Source organism: Mya arenaria, chromosome 5, assembly GCF_026914265.1.
Source record: "Mya arenaria isolate MELC-2E11 chromosome 5, ASM2691426v1".
NCBI lineage: Eukaryota > Metazoa > Mollusca > Bivalvia > Myida > Myidae > Mya > Mya arenaria.
The window spans coordinates 69959698-69987245 of NC_069126.1; the positions used below are offsets into that span (position 1 = coordinate 69959698).

The 27548-nt window shown below is 34.2% G+C and overlaps 1 protein-coding gene across 2 annotated transcripts in view; it reads right to left on the minus strand.

Moving 5' to 3' along the window:
- Positions 1-19071, minus strand: part of LOC128234054 (contactin-5-like) — a 32595-nt gene extending 13524 nt beyond the window's left edge. For both annotated transcript variants that reach the window (XM_052948018.1, XM_052948017.1), the window contains exons 1-6: positions 18933-19071; positions 13851-14201; positions 9293-9625; positions 5082-5360; positions 4433-4723; positions 3904-4215 (exon numbers count right to left, since the gene is read on the minus strand). In XM_052948018.1, the coding sequence (XP_052803978.1) occupies positions 3904-4215; positions 4433-4723; positions 5082-5360; positions 9293-9625; positions 13851-14201; positions 18933-18975 (1609 nt within the window). In that variant the 5' untranslated portion in view covers positions 18976-19071. The remainder of the gene's footprint in view (positions 1-3903; positions 4216-4432; positions 4724-5081; positions 5361-9292; positions 9626-13850; positions 14202-18932) is intronic.
- Between the last annotated feature and the right edge of the window lie 8477 nt (positions 19072-27548).

Sequence of the window (27548 nt, forward strand, 5' to 3'; positions counted from 1 at the left end):
ATACATGTTTTTCTTTCTTAATGTGAATGTTAAGAATGATGTTACTGGAAAGATAGTTATGGTGTTGTCAATTTTAGTTTGACTAAAGCAATGCACTGGAGTGGTAGTAGGAAATAGATGGATTTAAATGTTCTATTCATTTTATATCTAATATTGATGGTAAGGTAAATATAAAGATAAGGTTAAAATAAATATAGAATTATTGTCATTTTCACTTAATATCATTATCGTCGGTATTCACGTTGCTTTATTACAGTTTTTTTTTCAATTTCTTTCATGCCCTTAGAGTTTTATCAGTGAAAAAAAAAAAACAGTGCATATTTCAATTTGAACATTACAACTGTTTGAACTACTTTTGAGTTCCATTGTAGCTGGAACATACACTAACTCTCCCTTGAACAAAACCAATGACGTCATTTTTAAACAAACATCCCCCCCCCCCCGAGAAAAAATATAAAATGAAATTTAAAAAAGGTTGCATCGGTTTGAATAAAGATATCTTTGAACTTTTAAGCTGAATGTTCGATTATTTGCTTACAAAGGAAAAAAACAGACGAAAACAATTGCTCGTATATAAATTCAATGTAATATATGTTCAAATATATTTTTAAACCGTTCGTCTTTGTTATACGTTAATAAAACTTCCTCAAAAATTCACACAACAATTAACAGAATGATAGATTATTATTCACCCCACCCATGCCTCAAAATTTATCGCATACTCTGAATGGTCTACACTCATTACCTGGAAAACAACTTGTCTTTAAGCAAATTAGACTGGTCTATGACAGTGATGGATGACTGAATACCCAAACTTTAAAAAAAAAAAAAAAACCCATCCAATTATTATCCGCTATTGTTTTACTATCACGTTCGACCCTTAACATCTGCATTTAAGAAATGGCGGCGTAGTAATCAATTTATTGTATTCCTGCCCTTTTTAATTTATAATTATTAGCAAATTGGACAATTGAAATAGATGTTTTAATCTCAATCACTATCAATCAAGTCTAGTTTCATGATTGATTATATAAAGTTATGTTGATAATTTATTTCATATGTGTTCTATTGTAAATTATATAAATAAAGTAATATATTTATATATATATATTATTTATTTGCAATATGGCAACATTTGTGAATAATTGCTTAAACCACCTGAACCCTCTAAATGCAACTTTAAACCATTTTGTTTAAAATTATCTTTGTTTTTGCAACGATTGTGGAACAGAAACATTGACTTATGCTTACTCACTTGATTATGCACAAGAGTGTTTTATTTTGTTGTGGGGAAACCTGAGAACCGGCGGCCGGAATGGGAAGTTGGTCTTTCTCTTTAAGTCAACTGTTTATCATGTGTAGGTTTAGCCGCAGGGAGTTTTTTTTATTAATTTCACAACCGCACAAATACAATCAATAATGCCCTTATTTACAATACAAAAGGCGCGTTAGTAAGTTGCTTTGACGAGATCATTAAGTGATTAAACAAAATAATTTAGATGTATTTCAACGAGATACATAACAATAAAACATGTATATGTTACCTAAGTCTATGCTATTTGAGTGCGCAACTGACCAAGTTCTTTTATTTTAAATAGTTTTCGCTAATTGATATAATCCTTTTATAAATACAGCACTGTGCCATACAGGTTCAGACAGTACATACTAAGTACTGCATTGTATTTGTTTGTTATGGGTGATAGTGCAGATTTATCAGACTTTTCAAATTGGCAGTATCACTTGAACAATTATTTCAACTACTGATCAAGTAAACATTTATAGCCGCTAATTATTCTAAATAAACGTAGGAAATCGGTGCTCAACCCGTTTAACTGGTGACAGCAAGCATCAAATGATCAATCTATTGAATTATACTGTGTATTCTTAAGGAAAAGTATGTGAATATAATGTTGAAATGCTGACATATGTATTGTGTTAGAAGCGTGTGGGGTGACGGATGTCGGAGGCTTCTTTCCACTTCAATATATTATCATTTTTCAATATCGAACAATTCTTGGAAACTATTTCCATTCGAATTATCTTCGAATGTAAAAAAAAAATATCATTGCGAATACGATATTGTAGTGGTTATTGGAACAAAATAAAATAGGAAAAACCCGAATCCTGCTATTAGGTTTTCGGTTGGCCACGAATATCGATAAAACATGAAGTTGATAGTGGTCAAGCACAAATATTACAGCTAAAAATAAAGTCCATGCATCACAATTACACGCTTCTTTCCAAGAATTTATCAGATTGCTCTACTTCGAAAAAAAGAAAATGGCGTCCAATTATCACTTAAATTCTTCTTGAAGTTAATTGAAGCGTGAAATGCGGATTTATATATTTAAAGCTTATTCCATAAATATTTAGTTTCAGCAAAGAAATGTTAATTTGTCATTAGCAATTTATAGATTAAATGACAAAAACACTTCGCTACATACTGTATTGAACAGTAATGCAGCATACTTTTCTATCAAATATAGAACTATTTTGAACGCATAACTAAAAGTATCCTAAGATTGAAAGTGCTGATCTAATGTGTATGTACCTCGGATTGATTTACATTCGTTAACGGAGGTTAAACCCATTCTAAGACATGAACAGTTTTTTTTGCTTACCAGCCTGCGCACGCCCTATATAAGCAATGCATGACAAACTTTTCTGGTTCCCATTTAATGGTTCAGTGGTTCCCAAAAATATTACCCTTTCACTCCGGCAAAGAAATGAGGTTTTTCCCTTGCACTAAAAAACGTAGGAGGACTGGTGTGGTGGAAACAATACCCATGTCCGTTTTAAAACATTTCTCTTGTAGTGAATACTCGATTATCGACTTAAATGGTAGACGAAGGAAAATATACTAATATGCAAACACAGACACCTATTTGTCGTGACCTCACACTAATTTATATTAGTTTGCCACGCTAACTATTGTATACATTTCTTTCATATATCATACATAACTTTTGCTCTACCGATAAAATATGATATTGTTTTTGTATGTTTTTGTCTCGAAAGAAAATCATCGTTTTCGTTTTGCTATTTTGTAGGAACTTACAGTGTATAATATGCGCATTGACTGACATGGTAAACGTGAAAGGGTACATAGATGAACAGCTTTGGAGATGTTCCATTATAATGTGCCATGATACCGTGATTCCGATCGGAAGGCAAAATGTCGGAAATGATAAAAGCCTTTCTCGTGTTGTTGCCCATTTCAAGCTTATTTTCACCAACTCTATGGCGAAAAGCCGCATCGTATTTTCGCCCTGAGTTTGAGGGTTTTTACCTTCAGATTAGTTTTTTTCGTATGTTTTTATCTTCCTTTTTTCACTTTTGCAATTTTGAGAAACAAAGGTAAGGCATATCTTGGCTATCATATCAACGGCTTCTAGGTTTCTACAGTTCGTGATTTTGTCACGACGGGATCCAGCATAAGCGCAGAGTATGGCGAGAGAAGATTTTTGCATTTGGGTTTAATGCTGTAGCGTGACACTATTTTTTTTCAAAATTGTTTGAAAATTGGCATCTTACCTTGATTTATTTACAAATAAACTACTTTCTTAGTATTTGTTAATTTAATCAAACTCGCTTGACAAAGGAATAAATTTATCACAAATGGAATTAATACAACATTTGGGCACAGTAGTTTCACTGCAATTTTCACAATTTTAACGGAATTTACTACTATTTTTCGACGTGAATGGGCCGCGATTGGACGCAACGTGGCGTGGCGAATGCAACTCCTATATAATACCCGGTAGTATTGAGTGGCTATGTTATAGGGGAATCTCGAGTTTGGAAAACATTTGATTTGACTGTAAGGAATTATATTTGTTGAGAAAGTTGTAAATGAAACCAAACAATACTAACTTAATTGCAGAATATCAGTCAAGAGCTTACCAGCTGGTTGAAGATACAGCTCTTCGACTAATTCCTCACCAATGTCATTGTTAATTGAAATACTGTATACGCCGTAATCATCCATTCCAATATCCAGTACGGTCAAATTACTCGACAACTCCGTTGTTTTAATTTCATATTTCCTGGGCATAATTGGTAAATTAGCACACGTTGTCTTGCATTTTTTCCAGACAAACTGTGACGGCTTCGGGACTGGATACGCAAACACAGTATACTCAAGTGTTGCATGTTCATGTTGTCGAGCAGTGAAGTTAAACTTGATATCCTCGCCAGGCGGACGCCTCGGTGAACCTAAAAATAAAGATGTTTAATTTCTACTTTCGTCAACGCACAATTTTGTTTATTTTTTTACCATTGTTATAGCTCACAGTACCTATCCAATGAGCATTACTAATAATATTGTTTGTATTGTATAGTCTTTCAAGTATACTAATAATATTGTATGCATTGTATAGTCTGTCAAGTAAGCAGCTGGTTATTTCATCATATAAAGTTGTTCTTAACTTACATCTAACAAACAACTTTAAGTCCTTCTTCGAAGGGATGGCATTATTATACTTATTGCTGCTATTGCATTTGTAAAGTCCAGCATCCCAGCATGTTAGGTTTTCAACGGTATACTCAAGCAGTTTTGAATTATCGACGGATCTCCTCGTTTTACCGTCTTTTCGAATATTGATAGACGCTGGAGGATTGCTATCCACGGTGCAGATTAACGTCGCTTTGCTGAACTCTGATTTTGTCACGATATCAGTTCCGCTGTTACCAGCAATTGTGAAGCTGCTTACGAATGATTCATCTGGAAAATGCATGCATTTTGCCTGTGATAATAAATTAAGTGCACATAGTGTATAAAATCATATTGAAGCTAAACGCGATATGAAAAGGAAGAAAGGAGTTCGATACAAAAGCAGGGGGAATCGATAGAAAATACTGCAGACAAATAATAAGTTTACAGATTAAAAAGCAAGTTTTGTTAAAATGTTAAAGGAAAAATGATGGTTTCTATTTTTTTCCTTTTCCTCAGATATATCTGTATATAGCGGTTGAAGTAATTATCGCAAAAAAAACAACAACCAAGAGCTAAGCTTCAACGACCGAACAAAATATATATGTATGATAAAATACTTTTTAAGATTTGCGAAAATGTAACATACACAAAACATTTAGGTGCAAAGTTCCGTTGTGTTTTCCAATCTGTTCGTTAGATCCAGAAGGCGTCATCCGATTCGTGGCGGTACACGTATATATACCATCGTCAGATCTCTGCACAGAGCTGATATTGACAAACCTGCTGTTCCATTGCTTGTTGTCTACTGATCTCGTCCAGACAAATGATGTTTGAGAAGGGTTTCCAGGGGTGTACGAACAAGAGTAATTCAAACCTCTGTCCTCCAATATGGGATGGTCCCCAGGAAGATTTACTTGAGGTCCAACTACAGGAATAGAAATTAACATAATGAGAATACTTCAGCTTTTAAAAAGACTAACAACGGCTCAACGATACATATTAATGTCCGATTAATACCCGCACTATGGCTGTTATATCGGACCTTTTGTTGGATACTATGTGGATACATTTTTAAAAGTATGTGGTTACTTTCTAGTTTATGTTACAATACAATATTGTCATAAATATACCGTCTAGAAAAAGATAGTTGACGTTCATGATATTTACAGCGAAATAGGCGACGGAATCATGTTTTCATTCAAAATACCAAAAGAAACTTGCGGATAACATTTCCACATGTGGAACTCTTTTAAAGCAATTTATATAAAGATACGTATGTTGTTAATGAAGTAAATGTATGTACTGCTTATATATCAATGACAATTGGACATATTATAGAGAGTAAATTGTTCACTAATATGACGTTAAATAAATATCATATTTCAACTAGTATCAATGTGCATTTGCGTGTTTATTCTCGACATACATGCTTATGTTTCGTGTAACAGGAGACTAAAATAAAATCGTGTGGACACGTTTTACGTTATGAGCAATTTTCATATGATTTTTATAGAAACTCTGAACTTAGATTGTAACGGAAGTCATTTTTTTATTACCATTCCAGTTTATGACATGAACACATACATGTAGTTAAATAAGACTACAGTAAAATATGTAACATAGATTGAACGGATACTTTTTAAGTTCTTCACGATTAACGATTGAAATAGTTATGCGAAAATGGCTTCAGGTTAGGAATTAAAGCGTTTCGAAATGTATAAACATATATTCACCATTTAAAAAGACACATTCTGTTCCGATACCGTATACTAAACATTTTGGTTACCATATTGCATCTAGTAATAGTATCATTAGCATTATTATCATCCCTACTTTTATAATTATTATTATCATTATTATGATAAACTATTATTATTAATATGATTATTATTATTATTATTATTATTATTATTATTATTATTATTATTATTATTATTATTATTATTATTATCATTAAACTATTATTATCATAATTCTAATACTAATTATATTGTTATTGTTATCATTATCATTATTATTATTATTATTATTATTATTATTATTATTATTTTATTATTATTATTATTATATTTCATTATTATTATAGTTCATTATTATTATTATTATTATTATTATTATTATTATTATTATTATTATTATTATTATCATTATCATTATTATTATTGTTATTATTATTATTATTATTATTATTATTATTATTATTATTATTATTATTATTATTATTATTATACAAGTGCTGTACATGCTTTTGTATATGCATGCATATAAACATTATTAGAATGAATCGGTATTTTAAATACAAACGATAACAAATCCACTATTAAGCCACATGCAATATTTTTTCATAATCACCAGAAGGCATTTAAAATGACATCATACAAAAAGCAACAATGGAACAGTACTGAAAAGAAACATACACAAATCACGAATTGTACAAAACATACCAGTTCCTTGTTTCTCATGGAAGAGAATTTCATTACTTTTTAAGCCCCCTACATAGCGGTCCGACTTGTTTGTCGTAAAATGAACTAATGGCTACCAGTGTTATGGAGTTATGTTTTTAACTTATCGTAAGCGTCAATTGCTATATTGTACTGTACTCTGTAGTCCACAGATAGCAAACGATGATGTGTTTTAAACATTTGACATTAGTTTATCACATCTGCCATTCAGCAGCAGGTTACAATAGTCGAGTCTTGATTTTGGTCATGTTTTTTCTGTAGTTTTTCAAATAAATATTGATTCGACTAGAAGTCACAAGAAATTTCTTGGTTTGAATGGTGGGGTATCGTCTATCTCAAATGACCAAAGTCAGATCGACAAACCCAGTGTTCATGCTACTCATTTTCTATCCTAAAATCTAAATCCACAATTTATGACAAATGGGGTAAGCCATATTTCAGAAACTCTAACATTTACAGAGAAAGTCGAAAGATCGGCATTGCCTTTTGATGTTAAAATATTGCTTGTGTCGGTATTTTGTTTTATAACATGTTGTCATTCATCCAGGACACAACATTGAGACTGGAAACACCACTTTAAGCCTCGTATATGTTAGTTCAAAAGATAAGAATAGTGGTGCATCATCCGCGTAAAACATGCTCAAATATAGAATTTCAATAAATGTCACCAAACGCCTTCTGATGATATTGTTTTGGGGTCCTATATCGATCCTTTGAGTATGATTCATTTCAGCACCGTAAAATCTACCTGCTTGAACACGCTTCATGGTTAATATTCCAGTCAGACTAACGTGTGGTCATTTTACTAGATATTCATTGGGAGAATGATGAAAAAGTCACTTAAGGCTTTAGACATTTCTTTATACTGTTTGTCGGAGGTTACAACAGTCTCATTCGAACCTCCAAATAATCCTTGGTTATATGAAATAAACTCTTGTGATCCGTCCAATATGCTTCAACTGTGGTCGAGTGAAATCCCTAGCACGTCTGAGTAACATATTGACATTGATTTCTGTATAAACCATGGCCAGTCATAAGCTGTTGGCATCTAAATGACTTGTGTATACACTAGACATGTTTTTGGTCTGTAGAGAAACATGTATATCAATTTCAGATGATAATTCGTTTGTGAAAGATTTCAAAAGCTCTTCGGCATCAGTGGAATCAAAATAAAAGCAAAATGGTATCTTGACACTTAACCCGTGTTGTAACTAAGTCTAGAAACAAGAAATTGAATTTGATACGATGCTGTCTGTATCCCTGGTATAGGCAACATCAAATGTTTAAAAACCGACATGTGTTGATAAATTAATATACTGCTACATGCAACATGATTCAAGAGTGATATTAATTTTTCCACATCCCAATCTGTTTGAATATCAACGCGTACGTTTGGATCTCCTAATAGTATATAGTTGGGGTCTCCTGTTGCATATCCGACCATGAAAAGTACCTGTAGAAGAAATACTTCTGTCTTAAGACCGTTAAGCTGTGTTGAAGATGGCATATTAACTGTCGCTAGAATTCATGAGAAGCCGGTTTCGACTTAATTGGGGTTTATATGATCAAATTTTGAGAGTCAGTGTCTTGATTCAACAATGAGAACTACCTTTTTGTATATGAGGATGACGCTCCACCAGAGCGTGGGGCGTGATTGATTTGACAGACACTTGGCAAAAGTTCTCTAAAACATGCTTTATCCACCAATGTTCCACATTTCAGTTGCAGCAGCAATGTCAAAGTTATCTGACAGTATAAACTGTGTTATATTTTTAACTGATCTGTGGTAGATACATCACATATTCATATAAGTTTGTCCTTTGCTGCATTGTCAGGTTCACATTGTTTCTTGTGAATGCCGGTTTTAGGGAGCCCCTATCTACAGGGGTATAAAAATACCTAATTATTTCAGTACGACAAAAAGGTAGAATTCAGTTAACCCACTGGTATTTTTCCTAAATTGTAGAGATAACTTCTTCCATTGTGTAATCCGTGGTACGTGTTTACTCATTGCTAGAGAAAAAATACACTTAAAATGTTGAAACTCGTATTTAATATTAAGAAATCGTTTTAAAACTAAAGAAGAAATAAAATAACAATGGTAATCCATACTGAAGCACATAACGTCATTTGTGGCACATTCGTGCAATTTCATAACAATTTTCAGACTACTACATGATTTTTTTTTTCTGCTAATAATCCGAGTCCTTAATGCTGAATTTCATTCAGCAAATTGAACACATGGCGCAGTACCAGTTGTTTAGTATAATATACATACTCAACACCAAATACATCACTGGGGTAAACCCACTTATCGATGATGTTGTCTTAGCAATGCAAGACCAGTATTTTGCTTTGTAACACAGTTACTACAAGTACAACAAAACATACTTACACTGAACATCTATGACAACGCTTAAGGAGTATTGCCAGTCCCCGCCGTTCTCTGCCCTGCAGTACACGCCCACGCCATCATCGTTCCCCTGTACAGTCAACGTCAGTTTACCACTAGTCACAATCAGAGAACCACTACCTCTCGAGTATGTCTCTTTCCCGGAAGTAATTTCTATGTCATCCGCCCTGCCGGGTGTACCGTGATCCTTGTACCACTCCACGGTGGCCTGTGGGTTCCCGGCAGACGTCTCACACCGGAACTCCCGGGCGGTGTTTTTTATCACAGACACGAAGTCGACCGCCGGGAACACCATACTCACCGACGTAATACCGACTGTAAACAAAGACGTTATACGTAGCCAAATACATAAGCGTATGGTTTAACCTTTTCTGAAACGTATTAAAAAATCTCGTCAATGGCAAACGTAAATTCATTGTGCGGCATTAAATGAAACACTTTTTTGGTTCTATCGGTGAATGAGGTTATCCCTTATCTTGTGCAGATGAAATTCTACATCTTTGGTTCAAAGTATAGAAAAACAATGTAAATGTATAACTAAAAATAGTTTCGAATTTCCATCTAATCAATTATCCTTTTCTTCAAGAAATGTACATATTGAAGTTCTTCTGCACAACATAGTTTTGTTATATAAATTTGTATAAAAAAGAACTTCTTTTCTCGAAAACGACGATTTTGATATTTATAAATCAACAAATTATGGGGAAATAAAGGTTTACGGTAGAAACAAAATGTTAGCTTGAGACAGAAATGAAACTTTAATAAAATAACAATATTGTAACAATGCCCATGTGTTTAGTCAAGATAATACTAAACAATAAGTACATAAATTATAGCCTAAAAAGTGTTAAGAAAGTAAGATATTAAAAAAAAACAACATCTATCACGTTTATTACAAAAGCAAAAGTACATAAATGATACAACGCTACTAAATACTTTTTCATATTTGATACGGAGATCATAAAAAAATGTGTACGTCGATAATACCTAATGGAATTAGTATAGCAATATGCTTGATACGACGATTACTCATTTTTGTTACGAATGTAATTCATACTCGTAGCGAAAATAATACCTGTGTGTGTGACGACCCTTTGATACTTGTTTCGACTGAACTACATAACTGCTCAAATTTATAATACATACGTGTTACGACGAAAATAAATACTCGTTACGAATTTAATACATATTTGGTTAAATTATAAGATAGACTTGTTAATACAAATATACATACTACAACCATTATATTAACTTATTCTTGTTACGATGATGTACTTAATTGTTATGAAGATAATACACATGTTACGACGATAAATCATACTTGTTACGACTGTTATACAAAGATACAAAGCTGTTAATTCGATTAGACATATGACAGATAGTGGTTAAGATTTTTTGCTACTATTACAACATGTACTTGTTACGAATATGTTCTGCGATAAGGCATATATTGTTTAGATTTGATGATCGTATTCAACAGCACTTCTAACATTGGGCAAATATGACTGCAGCCTGATAAATTACTATTGTAAAGCGTGCCGAGTCAGCTCAATGGTATCCTTATAGTAACCAGACTCGTAGAAGAACCTCATCAACTATATCTGGTGAACAAACACTGCTCAAAAGATTGTAAGGTTTTGTACGTCTCTACAAATAAGATTCAATCTGCGGAGTACATGACGTCTTTGATAAAGGTGTCCCTCAATGTAACGATGAAGGCCGTTACAGTTTTCAGCAACATCTAATTGTTGTCTGATGGCTTTGGCATCATGACGAAAATTATAACAGAAATTGTAGGCTTTAAAAACCATCATCCATCGCCTTAATTATAAATGAAAGTTTAAAGCCAGTCGTTTCGAAAAAGTTTACATTACACATGTTTTCCTTCTCGATATAACACAGTGCCTAATAACAGAAAAATACATCATGGGAACTACTCTTCCCTGTGAATACCACTCTATAAGCTCCTATAGATAATAACAAAATCAATACCATTTAAAAGTTATTATTTTTGGAGTCTCAGGGAAGCAACAATATGAGCAAAGTATGTCTAGGTAACAACATGCTTGACAGATAAAGGAGCTTACAGACGTGACCCGTGAAAACATGGGATAAAACCCTCTTTTGGGGGAAAATTCAGAAACCTCTGCCCCTTAAGCTTCTCAACAATGTTATATAGAAAACATTACATTTACATGATTCAAGTATACGTACATTATTAAGTGTATATGGCATCGCTATGTTCTTTGTATACCGGTGAAAAGAAGTTGACAACATTCATATGATGAAGTTTCATTGATAAACATACTTTTGCAATAAACATTTTCTAGTTAAGTTTAACAAACAACTGAATCGATGCGGACGTATCGGCTCCCAAAAGCTAAATACCTTCACATCTATGTGCGAACGAATCTATCGTGTTTAAAAAACGCCCCCTTGCGTATATTTCATTATAAACAAGGGAAAATAATTATCTTCTAATATGTTTTACTCAAGCGTAACAATAAATTTACTTTTATTAACAATAGACGCTGGAACTACAGATTCTTTAACATGGCGTTCTTTTATTCATCTGCCCCATTGATTGATATCAAATCAATCAATTGTCTTTCTAGAAATCATTATTGCTTTGAATTGTTTTCTTAAAATATCCACATTATAATAATAGAGCAAATCTATAACTATGATCGAACAAAGGTAACTAGATCTTCATCAGTTTGTAAACAACAGTGAAATTAGTAATGAAAACAAGTATATTTAAGATAATTTCAGAAAAGGACAAAGCTATGAAATGCGCTTTTATGTCTTTTACAATGTTTTCTACTTAACAGTACAAACACTGTTTTTTACACAAGTTGTAAACTATATCGGTCTACAGAATTCATGTTAAATTTATTTCCAAAGAAATTAACCAAATTAGATTTTTGAAGGCAGATCGGATACAACAAATACAGCATAAAATATAAAATGTTTAAAAGAATTCTCAATAATATTTATGCAACTTTATGCCTCAGTTCAGCACTGCTGTCTTATTACGACATAGATTTATTTTATGACTCTTTATTTCACTGAGGGAAAGACAAGATCAAATAAAAAGAAGATGGTAATGACAGCTTTTCATATCATTTCAGGACTTCATATAAAAGTGTTAACAGAATGTTTGAACAGTTGAATATGCTTTTTAGGGAGTGATTTAAGAATTAAAATATACAAAACATTAAAATGAAGTGATTTATCAGAACTTTTCTTGTTATTTAGGAAATATCTACAGCTATGACGTAAAAAGACATATACGACTGTCTAAAGGCCAAGTAGCAAATCCCACATTTATTTTCATCAACTATTGCAAAAATGGTGCCTGCACAAACATTACAGTTCATTTTGCGAAGAGGAACGATGGTAGAAATGTTATGCCGGCGTTGCGTTAATGAGGCCGAACGAGAGCGACAATAATATAAGTATCCGGAGCGGCAACGTCAATCCCAATTTAGATACAGACTCCGGTTGCACAGCCATTGGGTCAAAAACGACCCTCCAAATATCGGGCAAAGTATAAGAGCATCGAAACAGTCACTGACAATAGCGAGATGGTGATAATAGGGACTACCAGTTGGACCACTCTCATAACAAAATACTGTATAGTTTATTCATTCTCGCGTAACGGAAACTTATGGGAAATAATCATTTTGCAGCACTTGATGGTGTAATATACTGTTTAACGCGGCTTAACTTACATTTTACGAATATAATAGGTCCGCAGCTGATCCACTCTCTCCACTTTAAATGTTGAAACTATTGATATCGGAACATGAAATTCTTCCAAGATTCATAAAAAGTACTATCTCAAAACAGTCGATGTATACACAGACATGTATAATACTCTTTAATGGTCAAATGTTGGAACACAACAGGTCAAGCCTAAACAGAAGTCCTATTAACTATCCGATTTTTACCCCAAACCAGTAAGAACCATTTAACAAAGTGTTTAAATGCATGCCATATATGTCATGATGTTTATATGTGCAAAAGGAGTTTAACAATATCAACATAGAAATGCAAACTTCAGAAAGATGTAAAATGAGCAATCTTATTAGCCTACATCAAGATCTAAAACTTTTAGTAAGCATTATCCACTGAGGCTGAGAGACACCCCCCCCCCCCCCCCTACAACGAGCTTCAATAAATGGTGCATAACGTTATTGGTCGAAAGAACTTAAACAACGTAACAACGATAATACATACATGTAACGGTGATAAAAAGTACGTGTGAAGACGACAAAGAATACTTTGTATGACGATATGGTACGATAATAATACCTTCTTGCTACGACAATAATACATACATTTGCTTCCACGATATAACATACTTGTTATGATAATGATTCATACTTGTTACGACAATAATACATGCTTGAAGTGGCAATAATAATGTTTGGCTACGACAATAAAATATGCATATAGCGATTAAAATATAAAGTTGATACTACGATAATACATACATATAAATATCAAACATACTTGTAACGACAATAAAACATACTTGTTACGACGATCGGTTTATCCCCACTGTTGTCATTTACATCTCCTCCTCTAGGTAGACAAAACCAAACGTCCCCATTCATTTGTCTGGTGACGGTTCTGATGACACATACGTATTCCTTCCTACTGACACATGAGCAGCTGAGGTATGAAGGCGGTAGGGGATCCGTGCCACATCCTGATAAGCCGTAGCCTACTGCAGTTATTGTATCAGGAGACTTGTTCGTATATCTTTTATAATAGTTAACATACTGAACTTCGGTAGACGAGGAACACGTTAGTTGCAAGGATGCATTCTCTTGAACTGTGAAACCTCCAGATGTCCCGTTTCCCGATAAGGTTAAACTGAGCACTATAATTTAAAATAACAAAGTCATTCAAATGTTCGATTGCGCATCAGTCTGCAAATGAAAAAAAACAACTGTTTCTTTAAAGATGCACTCTTACTCTTAAATAAGTTTAACCACAATTAATATGATGATTAAAAGTCGAATACAATAGTCTTTATGAAGACAAAGGAGTTAAATTTTAAAGATAGGTGCACTAAATACGGTATTTCTACTCTATGAAACGATAGTAGATCCAAGTAAATATTTTAGCACTCAACAATCATTTAATATATATTTGCGTTTTTAGCTGTTGAATACATGGTTACAATCTTGTTATCAGTAATTAATATTTTCCATAAATGCATTATTAAGTAAGTACTTAAAGGTTTATTACTCAAAAGTTATGTTTGTTATATTTATGTATTGTTATTGAAAAAAGTGTCACCTTAAAGAGTATGTTTAATTAACTAACTGCGTAAGACTCCTGACGAAATTATGAATCAGAGGTCTGGAATAACTGAAACACTGTATGTATGAGTAGAATCCCGGTATTCCAATTTCAGCCAACCTCAAATACAAGCATATTTTTACAATGTAAATTGCAATCGCACATCGATGTATGTGGCAGAATTGTGTAAATTACGGAATGATGATACACTGCACTGGCAAAAATATCAGCCCTGAATTAACTATATGCGTTTTTTTCATCTAAAAACGTGATGTATGATCGGTTTATCGTCTCGCTTATTTTGGTCGTGATAAAAGCTAAATTAGATGTGTATATGTAGCGAACGTTTGGTGTAAAATACGACATGCACATTTGTCCCGCTGAATAAAGATTCCGGGAGGATGTATTGTTTCGTTGTTGTCCGTCCGTCCTTCTGTACACCCGCCCCTCTGGCCGCCTGTTCGTACAATTTGTTTTGCCCAGAACTATAGGGAAATGTCTGACTATGTTCGAACTTTTTTACACTTGAGGAAATTTTTCCGCCTTTTAGAACTTGATCACCTGGAGTTATAAACTTAGTCACATCCTAGAAAATTCTTGAAAACATAACATACTAGAAGCAGTATGTCTTACCAAATATTTATAAATTTTAATCAGAATGGTTTCCTTGGTGAAATATTTCACCAGTTAGAAACTGGGTCACATAATGCTAGACACATTTTATCTCGGGGAAATAATTTACAGTTGATGACCTGAACCAAATAGTGGTAATTCTTGGTCAGACTCGTTCAGATTGTGATCAAAATGTTCACCTTGATGTTTTTCGTGAACACCTTGAAAGTCACAGGGTGCCATAAATTAGGTCCCAAAAGTCAAATATTAGAGAAATATTGGTGAAAAAACAGTGGCATATATCATCTACGATTTTCATGAACCTTTATAAGAGTATTTGCCTGAGTTTAATCTTGGACAAAGATAAAACTATGTCACATGGGATAAATTCAAGTCGCTTAGCTGAACCAAAAAGGCTATATTGTTGCAATATTTCCGGTCCAATCTTTAGCGAACTTAATAAGAAAGTTTGCCTTGGTTAAAAAAAAGTTTGAGACGGAGAAACATTTGGTAAAAAATGATTATTACATCAAATATAAATGCGACACTATAAAGAACAACAATTGCATATAAACCTATATATCGTATCCAACGCTCCTAAGAGTCCGTCATTGCCGTCCGTGAGTTATATAACTTGTAACCTGTACCTGTGATGTACTTTGTATGTGTTTTATGTATGTATCGTTTCTAATGTGATTGCATTGTTATGTGTCATCAACGTTTGGTTTATTCCAGTCTCGTTATACCTCGATACTGGTATCTCGTATATGTTATATAGATTAAATTATCGTATCATGTGATTGTATCATGTATTTGCGGGCTTAGATGTTATACAAGAATCCAGAAATAAACAACTATAATAAGCCTGAGAGTTCAAATTTCGGCGACTTAGCCAATACAAAACATAAAACATACTCATGTTTCACGAGGTTATAGATTTTATATCTTCTATTGTGTTTCCTTGGTAATAAGGCAATAGTAGGATGGTTCCTATTTTTGCCTTACTTTTGCAAATCCGCTGGACAGTTTTGCTTTTCAATGCACATATCAGGTTTAAAAGAGTAAAACCAATGATTATTTACAATAGATATTTGTAGGCGAAACGCCTACACCGTCGAGCCCGCCATTGTCATAATTTTGAAACTATTTTAAAAATATTTCTGTTAAGCCTTTAATGTAATGTTGTTGAAAACTTGACAACTACGCATGACAAATATATCGAGCAAGCCCCAAAGGATATTAAAGGCAGTCTTCCCATGGTAAACATATGTGCCATAATATTTTGAAATCACCTAATGCATGGCCACGTAAACAATCCGGACAAGCAATATACATTTCATTTTGACCTATGACCATTGAGTTTGACCTTGACCTTACATCTATATACATAGGTATTGTATACAATTCACCGTCTACTCATTTCTGCAATTATAATATCCCTAACGCTAAGACGAGTTACATTCGGGGCAAACAAAATATAAGTGTTCTTTACCAAATAGCCTTGGAATGTGCCCTTGATAGTTGACCTTCAGTAATAGGTCTTGTACGCGTCGCATGACCTTATCATGGTAAACATTTGTGCACAATTCTTATCAAATAATACATTGCCACTTTACGATACGGATTATAATAAAAATACATTGTATCCAAACCACAATGTATCTTAACCTATGACCATTGGTTGTTAGATTTGGCCGACGACTGACAGGTCTAGTACGTAATATGTCGTCTCGTCATCGTGAACATTTGGCCTAAGTTATTTTCAAATCCTTAATGCATTGCCACCTACAGAAGCAATAGCTTCTTAACGTTAAATTACAGGAGATAATCTTCATTTCATTAGCAAAGCAACAATGAGTTCAAATACAGAGCAAAAACAAACATGCTGTGAATTTATTGTGTAAAAGGTTCCGGATTGAAATACTCAATTGGCTTGTATGTATGTGTGCAGCATCACAAGATATAAATGATTACTATAAGTCAAACTTATCTATTTTAATGACATTACGATGTGTAAGTTTAAAACAAAAAAAAAGAAAGTATCTTTTTGTCGTGCAATTTTGTGTTTCAAAAGGTCATAACATATATGTTTAATTTAGCACAAGTACCACGTTAAAATGAAATTTAAGAAAACGTTTGCAAAAGTAAATAAGAAAACCAGACTTTAATTTTACCTTGGTATTTAACATGTGGTATTTTTGGAGCATGTCCAAAATTGATTCTGTTCTTTTACTTTATAATCTTTGACCTCTTGTATTTATAAATATTTTTAAAACATATGTTAAAACTAAAACACATCTCTACCAAAGTAAGAGCTTCCACGGTCAGTGAGTAAATAATGTCCCCTATGGGTCATCAAATGTAATGAATAATGCAATTACTACTATGCCTACATTTGTGAAGAGCTATCATTACGTTTAAGTATATGCCGGAACCTATTGTTGTTAAAGTCAAGTAAGGATGATTAATGCAGTATGAGGAAGGAACATTAGATTGCACTCGACACGCATTCTTTATGTTCTGAACACACGTGTCTATCAAATTAAAAGCTCGCTGTGTATAATAAAATTACAGCCCGGTTATTCTATATAGATAAACCAGTTAGTGTGGCCTAGATTCTCGAGGAAGGGACTTTGGTCTTGCATGAGACATTTATGGTATATATGTGCCAAACACATGTGCCAAGTAGTCTTCAATTACTTTAGTGTATGACAAAGTAACAGCCCGGACATGACCATATCTGCGCTCTATGCATATATGCAGTATTCTAAAATGATTAAACTTAACTGTGACCTTGAGTTTTGAGTAAGGGTGGTAGGTCTTGCACTCGATACGTCGTCTTGATTCACCAATCAAATGTGCCAAGCTATTAACATTCCTCACTGCATGAGAGTTTCAGCCATGTTTTGAACAACTACACAATAAAGCATTTAAGAATCATTCTTTATAACAGTTCACCTGTATGCGTGACCTTGACCTCTAAGTAAGACGCTTGAGTCTTGCAAACAACACGACATCTTTATAAAATGTACACACCTGAAAAGTATATTGTTATGGAAACCGGAAAGACGGATGGTAAATCCTATTTATAAAAACCCTCCTTCGGTGCGATAAAAGCAATGGCTTCCTTGTGAAAACTTTTGAAATAATTGACAATCATGGAAAAAACTGGCAATTGGCCCTTTATTGTTCTAAATTTATATTATGACTCAACAAGCAAATTCACAAAGTCATCAAAATATAAATTATAGATTCTTTTAGATATCTTGAGGTTATTCCCAACAAACCCGATTGCAATTTCGTTTTGGAGAGGAAAAAGTAGGTAAAGATATGTTTGCCTTCAATTTATAGTCTTCATATTTGAAACAATGTTAGGCCCACTATGTTTACCTCCTTAACAAGTTTAACTATAACGTTAAACTCCAAACTTTAAAAGTACATGCTGAAATGAGAACGAAATTTTCTTTGAAAGAACAAAATTTACAGGCAATAAATAGACTGGATATAGGATAAGAGGCAAATGTAACATGAATTTTTCGAACAGAAATAATGTTTACAGGTCCTGAAAGTATTTCAAGAAAGGACCCCACACTAGTCCAAATAAATCAGTGTTAATGTGGCTTGAACATATCGTTCATATCTTCACTAGGCATAATATATCATACAAATGTTTAGTAAAATATTTATTCAATACCTTGACCGCAAAGAAGAATCCCAAATAAAATAAACAGCTCCATATCACGACCAAATGCCTGATCTTTCACAAGAATTCGATTTACAAACTAACACAATGTTTCAGGAAGTAAATACTGAATACGAATGTAATGGCTAAGTGCAATGATGTGAAACAAGATAATTTAATACGTAGGTTTATGTCAGCTCGCCCTAATACAAAAGTTTGATAACATGTATCGATAGAGCGCTTAAATTTGTAACAAGATATTTTAAATGCATTTAACTATATATGCCTTATAGACATTGACTGACATCGGCTGGCAAAAGGTGTTTTTTTTATTTATTTTTTCCGATTGGCTAGTTTTGCTTTTCAAATGAAAAATAGTTCGGTAAAATGTTGAGTAAAATTCCATTCTAAAAAAACTCACAAAATCAGCTACAATTAAATCATTATTAATACTTAACAGCTTGTGTCGATTTCTAGAGAGGATTTATCAAACCTAGACGACGCAAATAATTCTAGCAAAACCAAGCAGATCGTTAATCTAAGTGTCAAAAGTGATCACATAATAAATTTCTTAAACTTGAAAGTTGTGTAATGGGAAAAATACTTACGGTAACTTTGGTATAATGTGTTTCTCGTCGGATAACAGTTTTTTTTCCGTAAAGTTGTTAATATGTACTGTCACACATAGCCATGTGATATTTATATAATGGCTCGTTGGCCAAAAGTGCACCTATTAAAAACAATATATCACGCGTTTTTCTATGGCTATTGTCCGTTGTAAATGTTCATACTTGTTCTTTGACCGAAGCATAACTCAAAAGTTATAATTTGAAAGTTTATTAACAGATTGATCTTTTTTCATTAGAAGTGCAGTGCAAGTAAAATATATTTGAGTAATTCCTCTTGTTAATTGATAAACCGGAGTATTACTCGATAAGTCTTTGGAGTATTTTCTTCAAACTTTACATATATACTGCTGAAAAGTGCAAAACCCACAAACAATAGGATCGTTTTAGTTTTTTTGTTCATTGCATAATTGTAATCCTTTCTCGTAAAGCTTAGTTGATACTGCTCTAAATTCGGCGGACAATATGGTAGTCAGTGACGGTTTTATAATGCAAAACTTGTCAAGATACTTATCAAAAAGAGTTGATTGAAACTTGGTAGAAAGGTAGCAGCGATGTAAAATGTTAATGTTTCTTTGGTTATACGAGCAACTTAAATAGAAAACATACGAATGTAAACCTTTTAATATTGTTGGATGATTTGTTTTTCTTTTTCATAAATATTCTATTTCAGATTTTTGAAAATATTGTAAAAACGAGTGAAACCACTCATACGAAATTATCTCTCTTCGAAAACAACATTGCAAAATGAGGTTACGTATTTATAGCATGCATTTTGTGTTCAAAAAAGAAATAAAAAAGGCTGAAAATCATTTTTTTTCTATATTATGCTACAATAAGTTAATTTATTATTATTAGGAATTAATCTTATTACTTTCGTGAGATTAATTTAAATGATTGTTGTTTACGTTGCTAAGCAATCGGAATACTCGGACGCTATCTTTAAGTTATAACGGACTGATTGAACGGTATTTTACAAAATATTAAGACATAATTTTAAACGAGACTAGACCGGTCTATGAATCGGAAATCTCTCTTCTGCTGCAAAACACATGCTATGTGGATCGAAAGGAAAGAAGATCTTAGGAAATTAATTTGAGGTTATTTAATTATAAATAAACAAAATATAATGCCCGTGAGTCAACAATTTCGGGTCGAGGTCGCCCTAAAGGGATAAAACGGAGGGTAGAACAAGTAAAAAACGTTTGGAATGAAGCGCAGCGACATAGGTAGCCGCCGCAGACACCCTTGGCACCGCAGATAACCCTGGCGCCGCAGATAGCTCTGGCAACGCCGATATCCCAGCTAATGGATGAGAACAACATTTAGGGCAATGCTATTTATTTTCAAGACATATTTGCCCAGGCCCAAGTTTTGCCCCCCACCCCAGCTACTGAATGCTGTCCCACAGAACATAGGCATAGCTCTATAGATACTGGGCTTGGCTTGGCGGGGTCTGGTGAAGGTGGAACCATTTCCCTGGTTGCAACGTTTGGTGATGGTGACATGGACATGAATCGGTAAGCGAATGATGATCTGTCAACACTTCTCAGACACAATCCAAACGGCAAATCAATAAAATTGAAATACCCGTGTAAACATTGTTTTGTCAATATCGTTAGATGGCTCAATTGAGTCAAAACCAATCGAGTGTAAGGAAAATATATTAAAAAATGAAAGGCCCCGATACAGGTATACCATTAAAGAGGGGCCGTCGATCCAAGGTGGTTTTTGCATGGTTTCCATATGACGAGCAATTCAGGTAACAACATGCCAAAGCTACGTCATCATGGTCAAAAATAAAAAATGGTTTGTGTTGGTGTTGTATGTTAGAACGTGACACTTTCCAGGGTAATCGAATGGCCCCGGTAATACAAATGTTTAAAACGATTTCGTCTACCCGATGTGCATTGACATTAATAAAGAGAAATGCCCGTATGCCTGCTATTGTTACCATGTCTGTTAACGATGTGGGGCAAGGCATGTGGAGATACATTGCAGTCCTTCCCCAACCATCGTGAATGCAAATTTTAACGTCGCAAACACCAAATACATCCAAAACAACCACCCCTTTCGGGGCAGTGATAGAGGTTTCAGGTTCAAGGGCCGATGAAAATCGAGACATGCATGCCGCCATTCAACAATCACTTTAGCACATTTTGCTGTTAATGTTTTAAAACTAGCAATTCTTTGTTTAGACTATACATTGGAGGTTGATTTTTTGACAAACGGTTTTCAATACGGGCTTTCTTTACAGTATATTGGCCCAGGAGAGGGCAGTGATTCCAGACGCCATTTAGAGACCGAAATTTCCAATGCAAAAACATAACACTTAAATTTAAGTAGGCAGTATTTATCTGGTTTATTTAATTCTAAACCTTTCAACAATTTGGTCGTGTTCCCTCTGGCCCTGTATCTAAACAAAACATATTTTTATTCGGTTAATACATCACTCTTGCGGAAATGATTTCATTGACCCGGCGCTGGCTTCGATACAATACATACATTTTCATGACGCGATTATTTTGAACAAAAGTTTTGACAAAATTGCAAGTTGTGCAAATTTATCTGAAAAAAATAAAATAAGAATAATGCTAGTGTCTCCGTCAGACTTTCACGTGCTAGGTTTTCCTGTAAACAGTCAATTGTATTCCGACAAGGTTGTGTCCTTCGGAGCAAGCATTAACTGCTCGAATTGTAAACGTTTCGCGAAGGTTTTTTTGTATTGTATCAGGCAGCGCTTGGGTTCAGGTGATCTCATTCAGTAAATGGATAATTTGGAAGGGGGCGGCCGAAACAAAACAGTAATTTGTTCGAAACATGAATACTTTAAATGAAGTGACGTCAAATTTAGGTGTACCGATAGTTGAAGAGAAAACAACCAGGCAGCCAGAAAGTTTAGTATATTTGAGTATTGAACTTGACAATATTGAGTGAAAGTGCGTATTACATTAGAAAAGAAATGCAATCTCTAACTGGTTCGTTAAAAATATGTGACCGTGCTATACCAATGGCATGCCATACTTCAGACGTTTTAGAATCTTTAAGGAAATAAAGAGATATTTGTCCATGTGTCCATTTGTCCATTTTGTCTTGGATGCCTTAAGTGAAACTTATATATTAGGGCTAGTCATGTTCCAGGCACAAAGGAGTATGTGTGGGATGCTTTGAATCGCTTACGGATTCAACTGCACCTGAAGCAAACCCTTGTCTGGCATTTATCCCTATAAGCACGATACGTTTGATGGGTTAACTGCTTTAACAAAACTGAACGGAGTTCAAAAGTTAGAAGAAGTGTTCAAAGTTTTAAAAATAAGCTCATCGTTCAAAGAAAATGTCAGCGAATACAAGGCACCCTCTCATAAAGCAAGTACTCTCAAATATGTGTCGCTACTTAATGCATGTTATGATCATTGTTTATTCCATGCATTGTTTACACATATTTTGGTCTGTTCAACAAAAGCGAATTTGGAGTGCCATCAATCATCTTGGCCAATAACACGGTGCAACGGTCCGATATTTGGTTAAATGTTTCTAAGCAGACGGTAGAAAGTTACTCTGAGAAAATGGAAAACAAACCAAAAATGTTCCCATTCAGTAATATTACTGCCAAAGGAACTCAAAAGGCCATGTCTGTTCTAAGTCATGTCAGTTTTTATAGTACTACGTCCGCAGTCGGAATGTCCGTTTTTCTGCCATCGTAATGGTATAGCTGTTACACACAAACAGTTAAACGCAGTATTACGTAAAGGCGTCAAATGCTTATAGAACATACATTTGATGAACTTTGCATGACTTTAAATAAATTTACTGACGTTTGGATACTTGGTGCTTACATGGGCGGTATGCCAGCAACCAGCCGGGGGGAATTCAACCTTGGCTGTGCTTCCAGGGTATTAGACAGAAGAAACAATTCTGCTTGTTGTTGATATGTCTTAATCTGAGAGGGAATGACCTGGAATGACGGTCATTTTGGTGTCTTGTTTGCCTCTGTAAGAAGTGAATTTGGTTACATGCGAGCGGTTTTCCCAGATGCAACATTCTTCTGGTTAAATCATTTTGCCAAGTTGGTGTGGCCACACGGCTCTTCCTCAGACACTAAACGAAAGCTGTTTTACCGCTTTGGCGAGGCAGAGATTCGTCGTTCGGGGGCTCATGGATTCCTGAACATTTATATAATTTATGATGACCGGAAGTTTTTTCGTCCAGATGGAGTACATATCAACTTCTCTTGGATTGAATTTTATAATAACGCTCTTAGGAATTATATAATACATAACATATAAAAGGTTTGTTTTGTTTGTTGTTGTTTTTTGAGGGGGGCGGGGGGAGTTAAACAAATTTGTGGCCGGGAAAAACCGCACACCGAGAGTTGTTTGGTCTGTCTTCCTTTACAGTCTAAAAATGTAAATATATATTATCATTAATTTATTTGTAGTTTGTTTTTTTCGACAACATTGTAAAAAATGTAATTGTTTATACTAACAAAAACGAAAACAATAAATTTAGGTCCCTTGAAAGCTTCTCATTGCTACACAAGGTAACATAGATGTATAACGTTTAAATAAAGCATCCTTAACATTTAAGCGCAAAAAGTTTGGTAGTTACACCGACACTATAAAACATAGTCTTTAAAAAGGTTAAGAAATAGACGATGTCGGAATTGGAAATTTTAATTCAACGTTTAGATAGATCTGCCTATCATTAACGCCGAATCTACCAATGTACAAACTTAAATCTGTTTCTCTAGTAGCGAGTTTTGCGTGAACCTCATTTGGTCTCGGAATAAGCATTATATAACAAATTAAGAAACATACAGTTTTGCACAATTTGTTATCTAAATCAGCCAGTAAAGACGTGCAGGTTATTTTAGTTTAAATCATATCTTATATCAAAGATGTCATTGAAACTTTATTTCAACTAAGAATGTAGGAAACATTTTGTATTTAATTATAATTTTTATTATATACATGTTTTACCACCAGACAGTTTCAATCCATTCCATCAGTTTCTGAAGCCATTTTAGCTGTCACAAGTATGGATTTATGATATGGGACTTGCTTATGCATAACTTTAAGGTATGCTTGTTATTCATAACGAACAACACTACCAAATAAGATGTAAGGCTTAAAGTATGATTTAAGGGCTCTATGTAATTCGTTTTATGTCTAATGACCAGGAAATATCATAATGCTAGTTGAAAATACTTGCTTACAGTACAGCGCGGAGCAGTTGGCTTCCAAGCATACAGTGATTCATGCGTGAGACGGATTACTGTCTTTTTTGCCAGTATGGTAGCTTTGAATTCTGTTTGCTCAAGTAATGGGGAGCAAAATATATTCTCATTCATTACTTATATAAAGCACGTGCAGGCCGGCAAGTAAATCGAACACGTCCTGGGCAGATTCTGGTCTCCACTAACCATAAACATCAGTACTGAAAACAAGGTACACGTACATATTTAGATTGGTGCTTTCCATGAATATATTTATATACATTTGCTTATGTGTTGAAAATAGTCCAAAATTGAAGTAGGTAACTGTCTGAGGTGATGAGTGATAAGTTAAATAAGCTTAGTTATAACACAAGTTCAACACACTTAGAAATACAGTGTTTTTCTCTGTCGAGTGATGGATGAGACACTACCGGGCATGTAAATATCATCCTGTAGTACAGAATATACAAAATTAACTTTGCTGTAATAATATAATAAATCATATGGCTCAACCATGCATACATTACATCTTTTTCAGAAACAGTAGCAACGCTACTGTTATAATGTATTTACATATTATAAGGTATTTACAACCAGAACAAAAACATGATAAACGACATTTACCAACACCGCTGTTAACCTGTCTGAATAAATCAATTAATAACTTATTAGTGTCTCAAAAACACATGTTCAGCGGTCCATCAAGAATGGCGTCTAACAGGAAGAAACAAGTTTCAAGAAACTTTAAAACGAATGTATGGTTGTTTTTTTCAAAGCTCCAGAGGTAACTCTTCCTTTACTAGTCAGTTAAAGAGTTACCATCTTCGAAGTGGAACATACTAAGGATGGTCATGTTTATGAAAGATTAAGTCTGACTTGTATGAAATCTTGAATGAAACGTTTGTCTTTTAAAGTATGGTCTCAATAGTGTGAGATTTTAGAGGTCAGGATTAATGATCATATCACTTCGTTTGCTGGTATTGATAAAGGTTACTCAGATAAATACGTAGATTATCTAATCATTTATGTTCTAAAAAAAAATAAGACACAACATTTTTTTGTTGCGCATGGTAGCCCTGATGTCGCTTTGGGCAACCCGCTTCCATCTCCGAGGAACTATTTTTCCTCAGCTACTTCCTCGACTAAACTCACGGATCATTAGTATTATGGAGTTTAACAAAACAGTGGTTTTATTCAATAAAGCCCTGAAAACTGAATGCAGACACTACAGGGCCGTATTCACTACTGGAAAGTGCGACGTGTCTCAGACCCCCCCCCCCAATGCTATCTTCCTGGACAGTGTACATCGGAATGCCAAAGGACTCGATATTTTGTTCCACAGTATTCGGGGGAGGGGGGCGGGGGGGCTGTCATTCGTTGTTGGCCACTACATTTACTTTTTCAAATGCTCAAACCCTGCCGAATGTTCCCACACACATAGAGACTTTAGAGAATCCCCAGCAACGCTTGGTTGGAATCCTTTAAAAAAGTGATTGCTCCATAACAATAAACTATTAAACATAAAATGTCTTCTTAAACAGAAAATCATGTCAATGGTCCACTTAAGACTGATTATATATTAATGTAAATATGGAAATTAACTTCAATGCATGACAAGTAAACTTAAGAAAAATGGTCTGCACAGGTTTTATTTTTTTAAATATTATACTTTAACGCAATAAATAATATCAATTTTTATTTATTGTTTTTTAACACCTTCTTATGTCAACTATAAAATAATAACACAGTTTACCAAATATCCCCCTAATAAATGCACATCATGATTCTGTAGACTTTTATAAAACAGGAAATTATCCTCTGAAAGCCTTCTAGTCATCTTTGAGGTGAGAAATATAATCATAAACATCCATTGCTTTTTGCAAACATGAACATAAAATGTTTAAATATATCTTAAAGCTCACACATAATGAACGTTTTGACAGCTTTTTTTATATTTTGTGTTGGAACGAGCCAATTTTTGCAGTATGCATGGAAACCAGTTATATTAGACTATTGATAAAAAATGATCGAAGAATTTTATATTCAAGTTCAAATATTTATTTTTTATGCATTTTTCTTTAACCGTTTAAGTTATAAAACATTATTTTTTGAACGGAAATATGAAAATCTATGATTTGATTTTTTGCCAGCTATCTTCTATCATTGTTTTGCAGATATTTACGCAAAAATTTGCTCTTTCCAAGACAAAAAATAAAAAAGTTGTAAAAACGTTTTATCTGTGAGAGTGCAGCTTTAAGGAATTATAAATATATAAAATATTTAATTATCTCATACTGTGCACACCACATACTGTTTACAATCAGAAATGCAAAAAGACACAAGTATATTTACCTTTTATTGAATATTCTGTTAAGCTTGCAGTACCATCCTCCTCAGCAATGTCACCGTAATTGTAATTTCACTTTTAATCACTGGAATCCCTGTTATCTTGAAGTGCGTATGTTGTACATGGTGGGCGGCGAATGGCCAGGCACGCGCTGTCCAATGGCCGTAGTGTCAGTTGGGAAACCCGCAACAGACCGTCCATAATGCGGCCCAGGCGCTCCATCGTTCGTGACCGAACCAGGACGTAAACGGTGTCCATCCGTGTAAGCGACCGAATAGAAAATCCGATTACCGTCGTCCCAGAACAACACAAGCAAGCGGCAGAGCGTCGTCGGTCAGCGGCAGAGTTGACACTTCTCAAGACGTCGTGAATAAAGTTAGCCCGGATTTGACACGAGGCCCGAAGTAAGTGGGATGCTACCTGTATACCTCCAGAAAAGA